At 41.0% G+C, this 14317-nt stretch overlaps 1 protein-coding gene across 1 annotated transcript in view; it reads left to right on the top strand.

Annotated features, from left to right (window-relative positions):
• The window catches only part of ABCA13 (ATP binding cassette subfamily A member 13), a 489071-nt gene that overhangs the window by 309577 nt on the left and 165177 nt on the right, over positions 1 to 14317 (top strand). Inside the window, exons 46-47 of the mRNA XM_030795834.1 lie at positions 7628 to 7746; positions 10053 to 10140. Of these exons, the coding sequence (XP_030651694.1) occupies positions 7628 to 7746; positions 10053 to 10140 (207 nt within the window). The remainder of the gene's footprint in view (positions 1 to 7627; positions 7747 to 10052; positions 10141 to 14317) is intronic.

The following is a 14317-nucleotide window of genomic DNA, read 5'->3' as shown; positions in this document are numbered from 1 at the left end:
AATAGTTGTCAACCTAAGGGAAGAAACTGAGATACATTATTATAGGTAGAGAGTTTATTTGAGCCAAAGGTGAGGACAGCTATGTGGGACACACTTCCAAATTATCTTTGGAAGTGCTCCAGAGAAGAAAAAAGAAGCTCAAGTGAAATGGCCTTATTGTCTAGGGTGTCAAATGAAGTTATTTGTCTCATGGCCAAGGAAGTCAAGGATATGGAAACACCAAGAGTGAGCTTAGAGCAGAAATGTAATAAGTGAAAGAAAGAGAGAAAACTCTCTGCTGCAGAGAGGGATCTCAAAAAAGGGTTGTCATTTTACAGTGAAGTGCAATGGTTTTAATAAAAAAAAGTAGCAGGGAAGGGTGCTCCATTTATATAGGGCTCAAAAAACTGGTTAGGGCTAGGTGTGTCATTTCCATAAGGCGTGAATCCCTGGCAGTCCCCACCCCATCTGTTTAGTGCACATGCAGGTCCTTAGCCTAAGTTACTCCATATTGCTTATCTCCTCCTACTGTGCATGCATTAGGGGCGGAACCCTTTTTATTAATCCGTTTTCATGCTGCTGATAAAGGCATACCCGAGACTGGGCAATTAACAAAAGAAAGAGGTTTACTGGACTTACAGCTCTACATGGCTGGGGAGGCCTCACAATCATGGTGGAAGGTGAAAGGCACTTTTTACATGGCAGCAGCAAGAGAGAGAATGAGAACCAAGGGAAATGGGTTTCCCCTTATCAAACCATCAGGTCTCATGGGAGTTATTCACTACCATGAGAACAATAAGGGGGAACCACCCCCGTGTTCAGTTATCTCCCATTGGGGTCCCTCCCACAACATGTGGGAGTACAAATCAAGATGAGATTTGGGTGAGGACATAGAGCCAAACCATATTACCCTTCAAGGTGGATGTGCCTGGCCCAGGGTAGCTCTTCTTATCTGTAGTGTTGCAGCCATGTTCCAAGCAAGCCCCCCGTGCAAGCTTCCTTATGTGAGTATGTCGAAAAGGGAAAGGAATGTGCTCACTGGGGCCCACTGTATGTCAGTGAAACTTGCTGACTACACAGGAGGCCCCTTTCTGTGCGGGAATTCATCTCCCTATCTATGTTTGCATCCCGAACTTTCAGGCTGCTCTTTGTTAGAAAATAAATGCCGCTGAGGACCTTGCCCTAACTATCTGCTTAGCCAGTTTCTTCCTTCCTTCTCTCTCATAATTTATTAAAGAAAAAAGAATGAATCAGGAGAGTGGGTGATTACAAAAGTCATTTGTCAGGGATTCTCACTGGCATTGTTAGGTTACTTTATAGCTCTGGTGGTGGCACTCAGCCTAGGGTCCATATAGCGAGCTGCTTAGAAATGATTGCTTAGCTCAAGGGGGATGGGTGGAGTGTGACTGCTGTCTCACTCCAGTGCCTCTCTGCGCCTGATTATTTAAAGGGAGCTCACATTCCTCAGATAAAAAGTTTTTTTGTTTGTCTTTTTTCTAGAGATTTTAGAAGGCTTGCTTTTGGAGGAACTAGTCTGCTTTCTTCTCTTAGATGAAAGATATACATGTAAGCGGGAATAATGACACAGCACCGTTAGTGAACACTCAGAGTGTTGGTTGATATGGGAAAGGTTTTGAAACTCTCCATGTTTCCCTCTTGGCCCCAGCTGTCAATAAACTCAGCTACATTTGGTGATCCTTTGCAGTGATCAGTTATCTTTTTTTTTAAATACATAATTATTGTTTTTTTCCCTTGGTCTTGTTTTTCCATTTATTCACTTTAGGGGCAAAAGGCAAACTTCCCTTTCACCCTCTGAAGCTTCACTGAAAATCAATTGACAAAAGCCAGGTTAACTGGGGAAATATCATACAAATGTGTTAATGTGCATGGGAGAATCATATCACAGAGTAATTACCCCAAACCCCCAAAGAGGTACAGAAATTTCTATACCCTTTTCACAGGGAGGGAGAAGAGATGGGAAATGTGGATAATTCTTTTAGGGGCAGGAAATGATTTTTACAGAGAAAGAATGGGCCAGGGAGACAGAAATTAGCTTGTAGATGATTCTCCTGGAATTTGAGTGAGCCCAAAAGTCGGGCATTATCTTGTGAAAAAGTCCATCCAAGCATGGTTGCATTCTTCACTCTTCTTTTCTGAACTAGATAATGAGATTTCAGGGAGGGGATTGGGGACCTATGTGTTTCCTTTGGTGAGGAGTTTTTTGTTCAGATATGGAAATTCCAAAGACAATTGGAATGGAGGAGGAACAAGACAAGGTTCCAGGGACCTTGATTCTGAGGGTTATTTCTGAGGCCTTTCAATTGATAAAAATGCCCAGCATGCACGAGCGCCATATTTTGGGGGATCGTTTTCTATGCCTCAACACTCATGAGATCTCTAATTTTTTACATCATGCTCTTATTCTCTAGCCTTGATTTGATCTTTCTGCTATACTAGTAGCTTTTAGTACCTAAGGCCTATTGGGATTAGACTGGGTAAATATCAGAATGATTGGTGTTTATGTTCCTAAATTCACTTCAACTCACATGAACTGTGAGATTTCAGTAATATGTAAGAAAAAAGGTTTTACCTGAAAAAGTTCCATAGTCAAATAAGTTTCGCAAATGCTGGATAAAGCAGTATTAAGCAGGTATCTTTGCCACAGCTCTTCTAAGAAGCTATTTGGTGATAATGAAATTGTCCTTGAATTGACAGTGGAGTAGATGCAGCATTTTCTGCAAATTTGACTGAAGAGTCCTTCCCTTTTGTGGCACCAGTGTTTCTCGGGATGCACTTTGAGAAATGCTGGACCACACGTTAGAAATCAGAGAACCTCAGGAGAGAGGGAGTTGAGGTGGAGTTAATGAAAGTCCTAAGCAATGGGTGTGGCTACTCTTCGGGGTTGTCTCAAAGGAGATGTACACAAAACTGTGTGGAAGGAAGGCCTATAGACCCAAGGCCAGTTCTCTGGTCTTTAGTGTTCATATTGAGCCAAGTTGACTGTGTTTTGTCAGAAGGAAAAATATTTCTCTCTCCTTAAATACATGTGTGCTATCCAGAAGCCCTGGGTCTGCAAGGGCATGTCAATTTCCTCAATTTTTTTTTTTTTTTTTTTTTTTGAGACAGAGTCATGCTCAGTCACCCAGGCTAGAGGGCAGTGGTGTGATCTCGACTCACTGACACCTCCGCCTCCTGGGTTCAAGCGATTTTTCTGCCTCAGCCTCCTGAGTAGCTGAGATTACAGGCATGCGCCACCGTGCCCGGCTAATTTCTGTATTTTTATTACAGATGGGGTTTCACCATCTTGGCCAGGCTGGTCTCGGATTCCTGACCTCGTGATCCACCTGCCTTGGCCTCCCAAAGTGCTGGGATTGCAGGTGTGAGCCACCACGCCCAACCAATTTCCTCATGTTTTATCAAATGTGCTGTGGCTCTCTCCAAACCTACAAAAAAGTTCTATGGTTAGTTCTTCTGAGGATGAAAACATGATTTGGAAGAGACACCATTAGAAAAGGCTCAAAGGGGAACAGGAATTGAGCTAACTCTAAAGAACAAACAGGGATTTTTAGGATCTGAGCTCTAGTGGATACCAACACTATGACCCAAAACATGTCATTGGGAGTGAGTGTGGCTTCATACAGAATAGGTGGAGGGCATATTTGTTTCTTGTTGCTGAGGTAATAAATTATCACACAGTTGGTGGCTTAAGAAAACATGAGTTTGTTCTCACACAGTTCTGGAGGCTGGAAGTCTGAAGTCAGTGTCACTGGAGTGAAATTAAGGTGTCTGAAGACTCTTGAGGACAATCTGCCCTTTTCCTCCTCCAGCTTCTCTTGTTTCTGGCCTTCCTTGGCCACTGGTGACATTACACACATCTCTATCTCCATTGTCACAGTGCCTCCTCCCCTTCTTTCTCTGTCTAGTCCTCCTCTCCCTCCCTCTCACAGTAGCACAGGTTGTAACCAGCAAAAGGGCCTGGCTGCTCGCTGCTTGTAGAAAGACGCCAAAATAATAACGAGCTGATTAAAAGTGAGCAAGACTTTATTATCTGTGCCAGCAAGGGGAAGAGCAGAAAGTAATTCCGCTGTAATTTGTGGAGGGAACACAGGGTTTTTTAAAGAAAGGGTTTGGAATGCAGAAGAGGCAGGGGTGGTAAGTTGGGGGTTGGGGAGAGGGGGAGCTAGGAGGTCCCAGGAGGGGTGACTTACTCCAATGGCTCATCTTGAATTATTGTTTCATTTGGTGAAGAGGCTGACCCCGTCGTGGATCCTGCCAGGTTATAAACTAATCACAGTCAATCTTATAGTCAGTCTTCAGCTGGGAATGGGTTCCGGCCTTGAAGTAATCTTTTGTTGGGGACAGATTTTCAGAGGTGTCTAGTACCCTGAAGCTTCTAAGGAAATATATGACCAGATAAGTGAGCGTGGCGTGTGCTTAACAAGCATCTAGTTAAATAAATGTGCATAAGGCATGGGGGCATGAAGTGGGAAAGGAAAGAGAAAGAAAACATTTCCAGGCTGTAAAGTTTATCTCAGAGCTACATCTTGAAACTGGAGGGGAAAGAAGAAAAGGGAAAGGATAAAACATTTTAAAATGTTGTTTGAGGCTAAACTGCTAAGCAGCTCAGTTACAAGGTGACTGCATGAGGGCGTACTGTCACAATCCAGGATAATCTTCTGGACTCAAGATCTATAACTTAATAACATCGTCAAGATACAAAGTAGCATTTAAAGAGTCCAGAGATGAGGGCCTGATATTTTGGTGGAGGGGCGGTCAATATTCAGTTTAATACAGAGGGTGTATTTGGGGACACCTACACAGATAATGGTTAGAATGAGACCAAGGATATTTTCTAGTAGACCTGAATTCTTGATAATAATTGGATTTTTTTTTAGCAAGAAAATCATCTAACTGAAAACACCATTTAAGAAGGATGTATCTTGATAGGTATGGGGGGTGGTAAAGTGAGTTGGAGAGAGGAAAGCTGGAGGTAGGGAAACTTTAGAGGCTGTTATGTTCATCAAGGTTGGCTGATTTATTTATTTATTTTAATTGAGAAGCAGAAGTTACATATATTTGTGGTTACAGCATATCATATATCATGATATTATAGATATAATACATAAAATGGTATGATATTATATATACATATATGATACATGTATATATACATATATATCATATATGTGTATACACACACACACACACATATATAAAATCACACATACCCATTATGGAAAGGCTAAATCCAGCTTTTTAATATATGTGCTACCTCATGTACTTATTGTAGGGCCACAGGAAAACTTGCCCTTCATCCTCTGTAGGTTTGCTAAAAAATCAACTCATAAAAGCAGATTAATTGGAGAAAAGGCATATGAATTCTTTTAACATGTACAGGCGGAGAATTACAGAGTGATTATCTATCCCCCAATGAAGTTCAGAAGTTTATATATCATCTCAAGTTTACAGAAAGAATAGGGCCTTGGATCCTGGCAAATCAGTTTATGGGGGGAGAAGACGAATCCTGTATTTGGACAATAAAAGATTGCAATAGAGAATAAATGGATCTTGGAACAGACACTGTCTGTTTAGGTATGGTTACATTCTTGGTCTTACAGGGAGGAGAAGAAATAAAACATTCTCCTTGGTGAGTCTAGATCTTAGGTAGGTAAAGAATTTCAACTTCATCCTGTGCTTTGGGAGAGATGGTGGGTAGGAGGGAGGTCAGAGAGACCTTGAAGCTTCTTCAGCTCAGCGTGTGAAAGCACCATATTTTGGGGTATTGGTTCCTGAGCCCCAACATTACTATTTGTGTGCATGTGTTTGTGTGTGTTGAGGATACTTAAAATCTACTCTTTTTTTTTGAGTTGTAGTCTTGCTCTGTCACCCCAGGCTGGAGTGCAGTGGTGCCATCTTGGCTCACTGCAACCTCTGCCTCCCAGGTTCAAGCAATTCTCCTGCCTCAGCCTCCCGAGTAGCTGGAACAACAGGATCGTGCTACCATGCCCTGCTAATTTTTGCATTTTTATTAGAGATGGGGTTTCATCATGTTGCCTAGGCTGGTCTCAAACTCCTGACCTCAAGTGATCCACCCACCTCCGCCTCCCAATGTGCTGGGATTACAAGTGTGAGCCACTCGACTGGCTCTTTTAGCAATTTTCAAGGTACAATACATTGTTACTAATTTTGGTCATTATGTTGTACAATAGATCTCTTGTACTTTTGCCTCCTGTTTAGCTGAAATTTTGTATCCATTGACCAACATCCTCTCTGCCAATCACCATTTTACTCTCTGTTCCTATGAGTTTGACTTTTTTAGATTCCACAAATAAGTGAGAGTCTTGCTGAATTATTATGTACAACAATTATTATTCTTTTTAGTATCTTTCCTCAAGCCTTTCTTTCAAGACCCTGAAAGTAGTATCTTAAATGTATATTGCCCTTCTTACTTTGCTGTAGTTCTTTCATGTGTATCTGAACCTAACAGCAAATCCATGCATTTAGGTAAGCCTGTTTTCATTTTCATTTTGCAAATAAGCAGACAAGCTTCCAAAGCTGTAATGAATGTGAAACTGGCCCAAATGTCTCTTAGAAGTAATATTTATGGATTTTCGAACAAACATAGAAATGGACCCTTCCTGGTCTTAAAACTTGAAACTTACGTTTGTCTCACCTGAGTTTCTTACTCAAGAAACTGATCCTCAGGCAAGGGACTGAAATACATTAGATCTCTGAGTTCAGAAAATGAGACTCCAGACACCTCATCCATCATGATTGCTTCCTTACCCCTCCTTCATTCCTCTTTTCCCATTTTCCCCTCCATATAACCCCCACCAATTTTAGATGGTTAAGGGGATGGATTTGAGACTTTCTCTTTCATTCTCCTCTGCTGCAGAGCTCAGCTAAAAGCTTCCTCCCTGGCAACACTCATTTTCTCAGTGATTGGCTTTCTGTGCAGCAAGACCAAACCCCTGGCATTTTGATAACAAAAGACTCAGAGACAGAGTTGTTTCCTATTTTAATATATCATCTTTTCTGAGTGTTTGAGAGATGGAAACAAAGCACATTAACTCTACAGCTGGTCTGTGGCAGGGCAGAGCACATCATTGCGCAGCCTCCAGTGGCCTGGGTTTTGTGTTGTGTTGATCACCACCTCCTACCTTGTTAGGTGATTATTCCATAATGCAGAGCTGGTGTTGGCATGCTGGTGAGTTGCTGGAGAAAAGTTGTTTGATTTCTACTTTAGACCCTTATGAAAGAGACACACGCCTTTGAATTATCCTGCTTATCTGCCTCCCACTAGTTGTCTCTGACTCTCTTTCAGGTTCATCAAATGCAAGATCACCTTAGTGAAAACATTTTTTTTTCTTTTTAGTTTTTATAAATCTGCCCAAACTTACATACAGAAAAAGATTTGAAGTTCTCAGGTATAATTGACTGCAAAAGTCACAGAGGTATTCTGGTATAATTCTCAAATGTATGTGACTCTAAAAGAGATTTTAGAAATCAGAACATATAAAAGGCTGCAGATAATTTATTAAAAATTGAAAGCTAGAGAAAAGTCACCTGTAGTTTCAAGTAATGTCAGTGAACCAGTTTGTGAGTTATAAAAAAGTTTTTGTTTTTATCTTTTTGAAAACAATTTCAGAAGTGTCCAAATAGAAGTGCCAGTGCTCCCTACCTGACCAACCACCTGGGCCACACACTGTTGAATCTCTCAGGCTTCAATATGGAGGAGTACTTGCTGGCGCCATCTGAAAGACCAAGGTGTGTTCAATACTGTTGCTGGGTCTTTTTTTGTGTTTGGATTACTATGGAAAACTTATTGTTTTAAATGCTAATGTTCTTAAAAACTCAAAAATCTAAGACTGACCTTGGTGCTCATAAAAATTCCACATAGATGCCATGGACCTTAATAAGATTCCTTACTGCTGACTTTCACTCTTTTAAGTGCTGGGGGAAATCCTATCAATTGAGATTGAGAACCAGAAGCTGTTTTACTGCTTTAGGGGATAAGAGCAGATAAGTTTACAGCATAATGAAAGAAAGGCCTTATTTTAGAGTAAGTTTACAGCGTAATGAAAGAAAGGCCTTATTTTAGAATTCTCTCTATTATGCAGCATTCAATATGGGAACCTGGGTACAACTAGCATTTTGAAATTCCTCTTGGGCAATTTTTGGGAAACCTTTTGTGTTGTGTTGAATTTCCTTGAGACTAAGGGGGTGAATCCAGATAAGGAAGATCAGCAGTGAGTGCTTCTCATTGCTTTGAATCTTAATAACATCTGCCCATTGTAATTTTCCCATGTCCCCAAATGTATTATATTGCTTCACGTATGAAGGCATCCCATAGGCTGACCGTATTGTCTGGCACTCTCTACTGCCCTCTAGCTGCCCCACTGGGGTTTGCCTGCCTCTCTTCTGCTGCCCCACCTCTTAATGTCTTTCAACATATACTAGAATCTCTGGTTTTCTGTTCTAACTCTGATGGTTAGCTTCTTCTTTTGTTTTTCTTTTTTTTTGGAGATGGAGTCTCGCTCTGTCACCCAAGCTGGAGTGCAGTGGCACAATCTTGGCTCACTGTAAGCTCCATCTCCCAGGTTCAAGTGATTCTCGTGCCTCAGCCTCCCGAGTAGCTGGGTCTACAGGCGCCTGCCACCACACCTGGCTAATTTTTTTGTATTTTTAGTAGAGGCAGGGTTTCACCATATTGGTCAGGCTGGTCTCTAACTTCTGATCTCAGGTGATCCTCCCGCCTCGGGCTCCCAAAGTGCTAGGATTACAGGTGTGAGCTGATGGTTAGCTTTTTGAAGGTGGGAGCTTGTGTGCCCAGAACTTAGAATATTATCTGACACATCAAAGATATTCAATCAGTATCTATTAAATGAATGAATGTATTCAATTGAGCCAGTTGGGACTGTGTGTTTATTCCTTTGTCTGAATTTTTGCTGAGATTAGAACACTATGATAGAAGAGAAAACTATTCTTTAGTCTCCTTTTATCTAGTGAGTGGAAGACAAAATTTATTTATATAATAGTTAACATTACATTTTTTAAATGTTAACTTTTTTTTGAAGTTGAATAGATACAGGATACTGTGCAACTCATGGAGATATAAAAATAAAAGGTATAATTTCCACCCAGGAAAAATTCACAGAGCTGCATAAAGATAAACTAGCAAATAGACAATAAAATCCTGTGTGGTAATTGATAACAATGGATAGAAATGTAGGGTATTGTCAAAAGACAAAGAACATCTAACCCATCTGAAACTGTCTGGAATGCCTTCCTGAACCAGGCAAGATTTGAGTGGAAGATTCAAGAAGTAGAGTAGGGAAGACAAACCAGAGTGGCTCAAAAGATTATGACCACTATTAAGAAATTCTTTTTTTTTTTTTTTTTTTTTTTTTTTTTTTTGGAGATAGAGTCTTGCTCTGTTGTCTAGGCTGGAGTGCAATGGCATGATGTCCTCCGTAACCTCTGCCTCCTGGGTTCAAGCGATTCTCTTTCCTCAGCCTCCTGAGTAGCTGGGATTACAGGTGCCTGCTACCATGCCCAGCTGATTTTTTTTGTATTTTTACAAAATACAGAAACAGACAGGGTTTCACCATATTGGCCAGGCTGGTCTCAAACTCCTGACCTCAGGTGATCCACCTGCCTCGGCCTCCCAACGTGCTGGGATTACACCTAGCCCAAGAAATTCTGAATAATGGATTTGTAGAGGGAATGACCATTAATTAAAATAATAACAGTGCTGATGATCAAGCCCTACCTGTTACATGGCATGTATTTCCTAACAAGACAGTAAGGCATGACAAGTACACTTTCTAATGTAGCCAGCCTTACCCAGACCTTCTCAATTATCAGTGCCTTCTATTTTGCCTGGCTTGGGAGCCAGGCAACTTCCATCAGCACAGCGCCTCTGCCTGTGTGTTCATGTCACAGACCACAGATGCTCAGCTGGCTACTGTCCTAAGACTGCTGTACCTGGTGGGGTTAGTAATGAACACCCTCTGGTTAGAAGTCCTGGTGCTCTGTGGTTGAAGCACTAACACAATGTTCATTGTTAACAGGCTTGGAGGTTGGTCTTTTGGAGTACAAATCCCCAGTGAAGCTGGAGGTGCAAATGCAAAAATATCAAAACCCCAAACTCTGGCAAAGGTAATCGTATTTTTTTATTTTTTCCTGTTTTAGAAAGTATTTAGGAAAACTCAACATTCAAATATAATTTTGAGCACAGGGTTGGGAAGGACCAGATTAAATCCCAGCACTTGTTACTAAGCATTAAGGAAAAGTGTATGTAAACATTGTCTTGAAAAAAAATGACTTGTTTTTCTTTAGAAATAGAGGAAATAGATTTTTGCTTTTTGTTAAGAGAGGACTTCACCTAGTAAATATAAAGTGGTGGAAAAATCTATTTTTAAAGATATTCATAGTTGTGATAATTGGAAATATCACTAGTTTCTTTGCTGGCCAAGGAGTACTTCCATTCATGAATGTAAATGCCTTGTCTTCCAGAAGGCTGGATAGATAGGCCTGGAGATGACACAAAGAAAGCAGCAGTTACACAGAGCTACTCTTAGAAGTCCTGGATTTTCAAGCCCTGCCAGGACTATTCCTGTGAATTAGGAATGGTCCCCTTGGAATTAAAGAGACTAGGTGGGGGATTCTTCAGATGTGAGAGAATGAGGACTGGGATAGAGGAAAGATGCCTTGATCCATCAGTAGGAATAGAGAAGTGGTGAACCCAACAGTGAGTTGTTGTTATTTAAGGAAAAAAGTCAACACTACTTGAAAATGGGGAAAGCAGAAAGATTCAAAGCATTCAGTCTCCATGACTGGAGAAATAGTATTGTGTTTGACTGAGAGAGAAATCAGAAAAGGGTAGATTGTGGGAGGAAGTTAAGTCCACTGCAGGAGAGGGAGTGTGAGTTCTTATTAGCATATCAGTATAGACATTTCATTCTGTAGTGTGTGGATGTTGTGTCTACTCATGAGCCATTTGTGGAACTATGAGAAGAAGAACAATCTCCATGAGCCCAGGAAGGCACTCTCTCTCTTCTGTAATGGGGACTTGCATGGTTCATGTGAACCTGAAGGAGCTTATTGGGATAAAGACATGCACATGTTGGAGGTTTATTCAGTGAAATGAAAGTTCTTACAGGTGCTTCACAATGTCATCCCTGACGAGACAGTCATACTTCACAATGTAATCCCTAAACAAAATTTTAACAGTCATGCATTACAGTGTAATCCCTGGGAAAAATTTCCAGTCATAGTGTAGACGATTCAGGAATCTCTCCAACAGCTGAGGTTTGTTCAAATCCCTTTTCCTTCTAAAGGCAACACACATGCATGAAGATTTGTACCTCGATATGAAAATATCATTATTAATAACTTGATAGAAAAATAAATTTGCGGACATATATTGGAACACATTATGTGGCCATTATGAAAATATACCTAATTAGTAGAAGGAATCTGTTCATTTCCTCTACAAATATTCCGACTTTTTAATCTATCCCAATCTAAACCCTTCTTACGTATTCATAGGAGATGGTTGTGTCTTTGCTTTGAAGTGTCTGAGGCACGGGCCTCTTGTTCAGTGATGAGTGGCTGGGGATTTGTGTGTTCTCCTCACATCTCTAACTTTTTGTCTTTGTTTAGATGAGTCTTCTGTACTGACATGTTTGAGTGGTGATTGCTGAAGTTTTTAATGTTATTTACATGTCCTTCGACAGGCACAAGCATGCAGGTGAATTATACTTGACCCTTTGGGGAGTGAGCGCTTCTCCAGCAAGCCAAGGAACTCCACATTGTTGTGGGGTGTAAACGGCAATCTATTATTTGAAATACTCACCAGAACTGCTGGCGGCTGATACTGCTTCAAATGATTGCATTTATCTTTCCGTAATTAATGACCAGCGTTTTCTTTCAGCCTTTAGGCTACTTTCATCGACATAGATGATATAATTTTCATAGTCCTTCTGAAGGAAAACATGAAATTTTGCATATGAATAGGCTTAATGTATGGTTCATTATCTTGTAGAATGTCTCTTGTGTGACCTTTATGAGTTCTATCATTCACATCTTGAGTGTTTAGCTTGTTTAATCAAAACACTCTTTAGAACTTACACACTTCAGTTAAAGAAGCCAAACACATTTTCCCTTTTGTTTTTTTGCATAATTCTGTTTTCCTATGGAATTTTATATATTTGAATATCCACTGAGTGTTTTTTTTTCCTCTTATAGCTACTTAGTTACTTTTCTAAGGGGCTGTTATTCCTGAGATGAAAGGTCTGTTTTGAGGTGTCATAGTATGTTCCTAAAAGAAGATTAATTTTCTATTTCATTTATTGGACTTTATCACTTCGTGACTTGTGGACTGGTAGAGAAGGAAATCCCACAGCTTATTTCCAGAACACAGCCTAGTTTTAGAAAACCATTCTTGGGAGAAAAAGAAAAAGAAAGAAAGAAAAGCTTTTTCTTTGAATTCTGTTAAGTCCTGAATGCTAACTTTAAGATCATCACAAAGTATGCATTTATTACTTAAAGAATTTACAAAACCTTGCTCAAGTAAAGGCCAGTTTATAAAGGAACCGATCAGGAGTTCAAGAACATTTTAAAATCTGTTCCTTGGAGCTCTGCAAGTCAATCATTTATTGCCAAAATGATGCTATATCGCAAACAACTGCAAACCGTTAGTAGCATCAAGAGTAAACATGCATTTCGCTCATGAGTCTGTGGGATTGTGCTGCTGTGGGCTGTGCATAACAGATGGTGCCAGGCCCCACTATCTGTGGGGTATTTGGGATGCTCCTTAGCCAGGCCCTGGTTCTGGGTCCTGGGAATGTTCCCCAGCTCATCATCTGCAATGACTCTTAACTCTACTCTGCCAGGTGCTTCCCCTTCCGTTGCCCTCCATAGCTATGTGTGAAGATACTTTGAAATATGCCTTTTGAGTAGCTCTCAGCCTGCTTCCTGCCTGTGGACAGCTGGGTTCTTAGAGCTATTTACATTTTACATGTATTCCAGCCTGGGGTACCTTCTTGATAGAGCTTCCTATAAAGCATTCTAGGCTTTCTAGTTTTCTAACTGAGATCCACAAGCTACTCTCATGACCTTGTTGAGATATGCTGCTCTCTCTAAAATTAATTAGTGGCATTTGAGGAATGCCAGAATACTAGAGGACAACACTCTTTAGGTTCCTAAAAGCCCTGTGTCCCCCTGAGAGAGTCTCTTAGCGGCATCATTCTTTGAAGATCTCAACAAAGCTCTTACAATCACACCCTTGACTTGATCTTTCTTCTGAGGCCATGTCTTTCAACATTCTCTCTAGAGAGCTCCATACTCAGGTCAAGATGTTTATTGGGCACCATTTCCATCTTTGAAGTTAATACAGGTGACATTACCCACTATTTTCACACTGTAATATGTGTCACCCTTTTTTCAATTATTTATAGCAGTTTGTTTTTTATTATTTTTCCCCAGTATTCCTAAATATTTTATCATGTATTTCCAGGCCTCTCTAATTGTATCTTTGTCCCCCAGCTTGCTGGTCTCAAAAGCAACGCCAACTATTTTCAGTTTTTGGTACAGTAACACCCCATTCCAGTGTAAATCACTGTATTGGTATTCTATTGCCATAATAATGCTCTATAACAACAATTTCAAAACTCAGTGGCCTCCACAATGGATGTTCATTTAGCTCACGGGTTTGTGAGGTTTTGCTAATACAGACTGGGCTGGACTGATCTTGGCCAGGAATGAACATGTATGTGGTATTGGCTTCAGCTGGGATGACAGTGGAGGTCTCAGCTCCACTGTTGCATCTGATCCTCCAGCAGATTAGTCTGTCCATGCTCCCACAGTGATAGCAGAGGCATAAGGGAGACTTCAGGAACATACATGTGCCTCTCAATTGTGCCACATTCTATTGGCCATAGCAAGTCACATGGCCAAGCACAGCATCAGAATGGGAGGGCATGAAAATCATATAGCAAAGCATGTGGATACAGGGATGGTGAAGAACTAGGACCCTTAACAATCACGAACAGAAGTTTCGGCCAGGTGCAGTGGCTCCTGCCTGTAATCCCAGCACTTTGGGAGTCCAAGGTGGGTGGGTCACCTGAGGTCAGGAGTTTGAGACCAGCCTGACCAACATGGAGAAACGCTGTCTCTACTAAAAATACAAAATTAGCCGGGTGTAGTGGCACATGCCTGTAATGCCAGCTACTCGGGACGCTAAGGCAAGAGAATTGCTTGAACTTTGGAGACAGAGGTTGCAGTGAGCTGAGTTCATGCCATTGCACTCTAGCCCGGGCAACAAGAGCAAAAC

Source organism: Nomascus leucogenys, chromosome 17 (assembly GCF_006542625.1).
Source record: "Nomascus leucogenys isolate Asia chromosome 17, Asia_NLE_v1, whole genome shotgun sequence".
Lineage (NCBI taxonomy): Eukaryota > Metazoa > Chordata > Mammalia > Primates > Hylobatidae > Nomascus > Nomascus leucogenys.
This window is presented reverse-complemented; position numbering and strand designations above follow the sequence as displayed.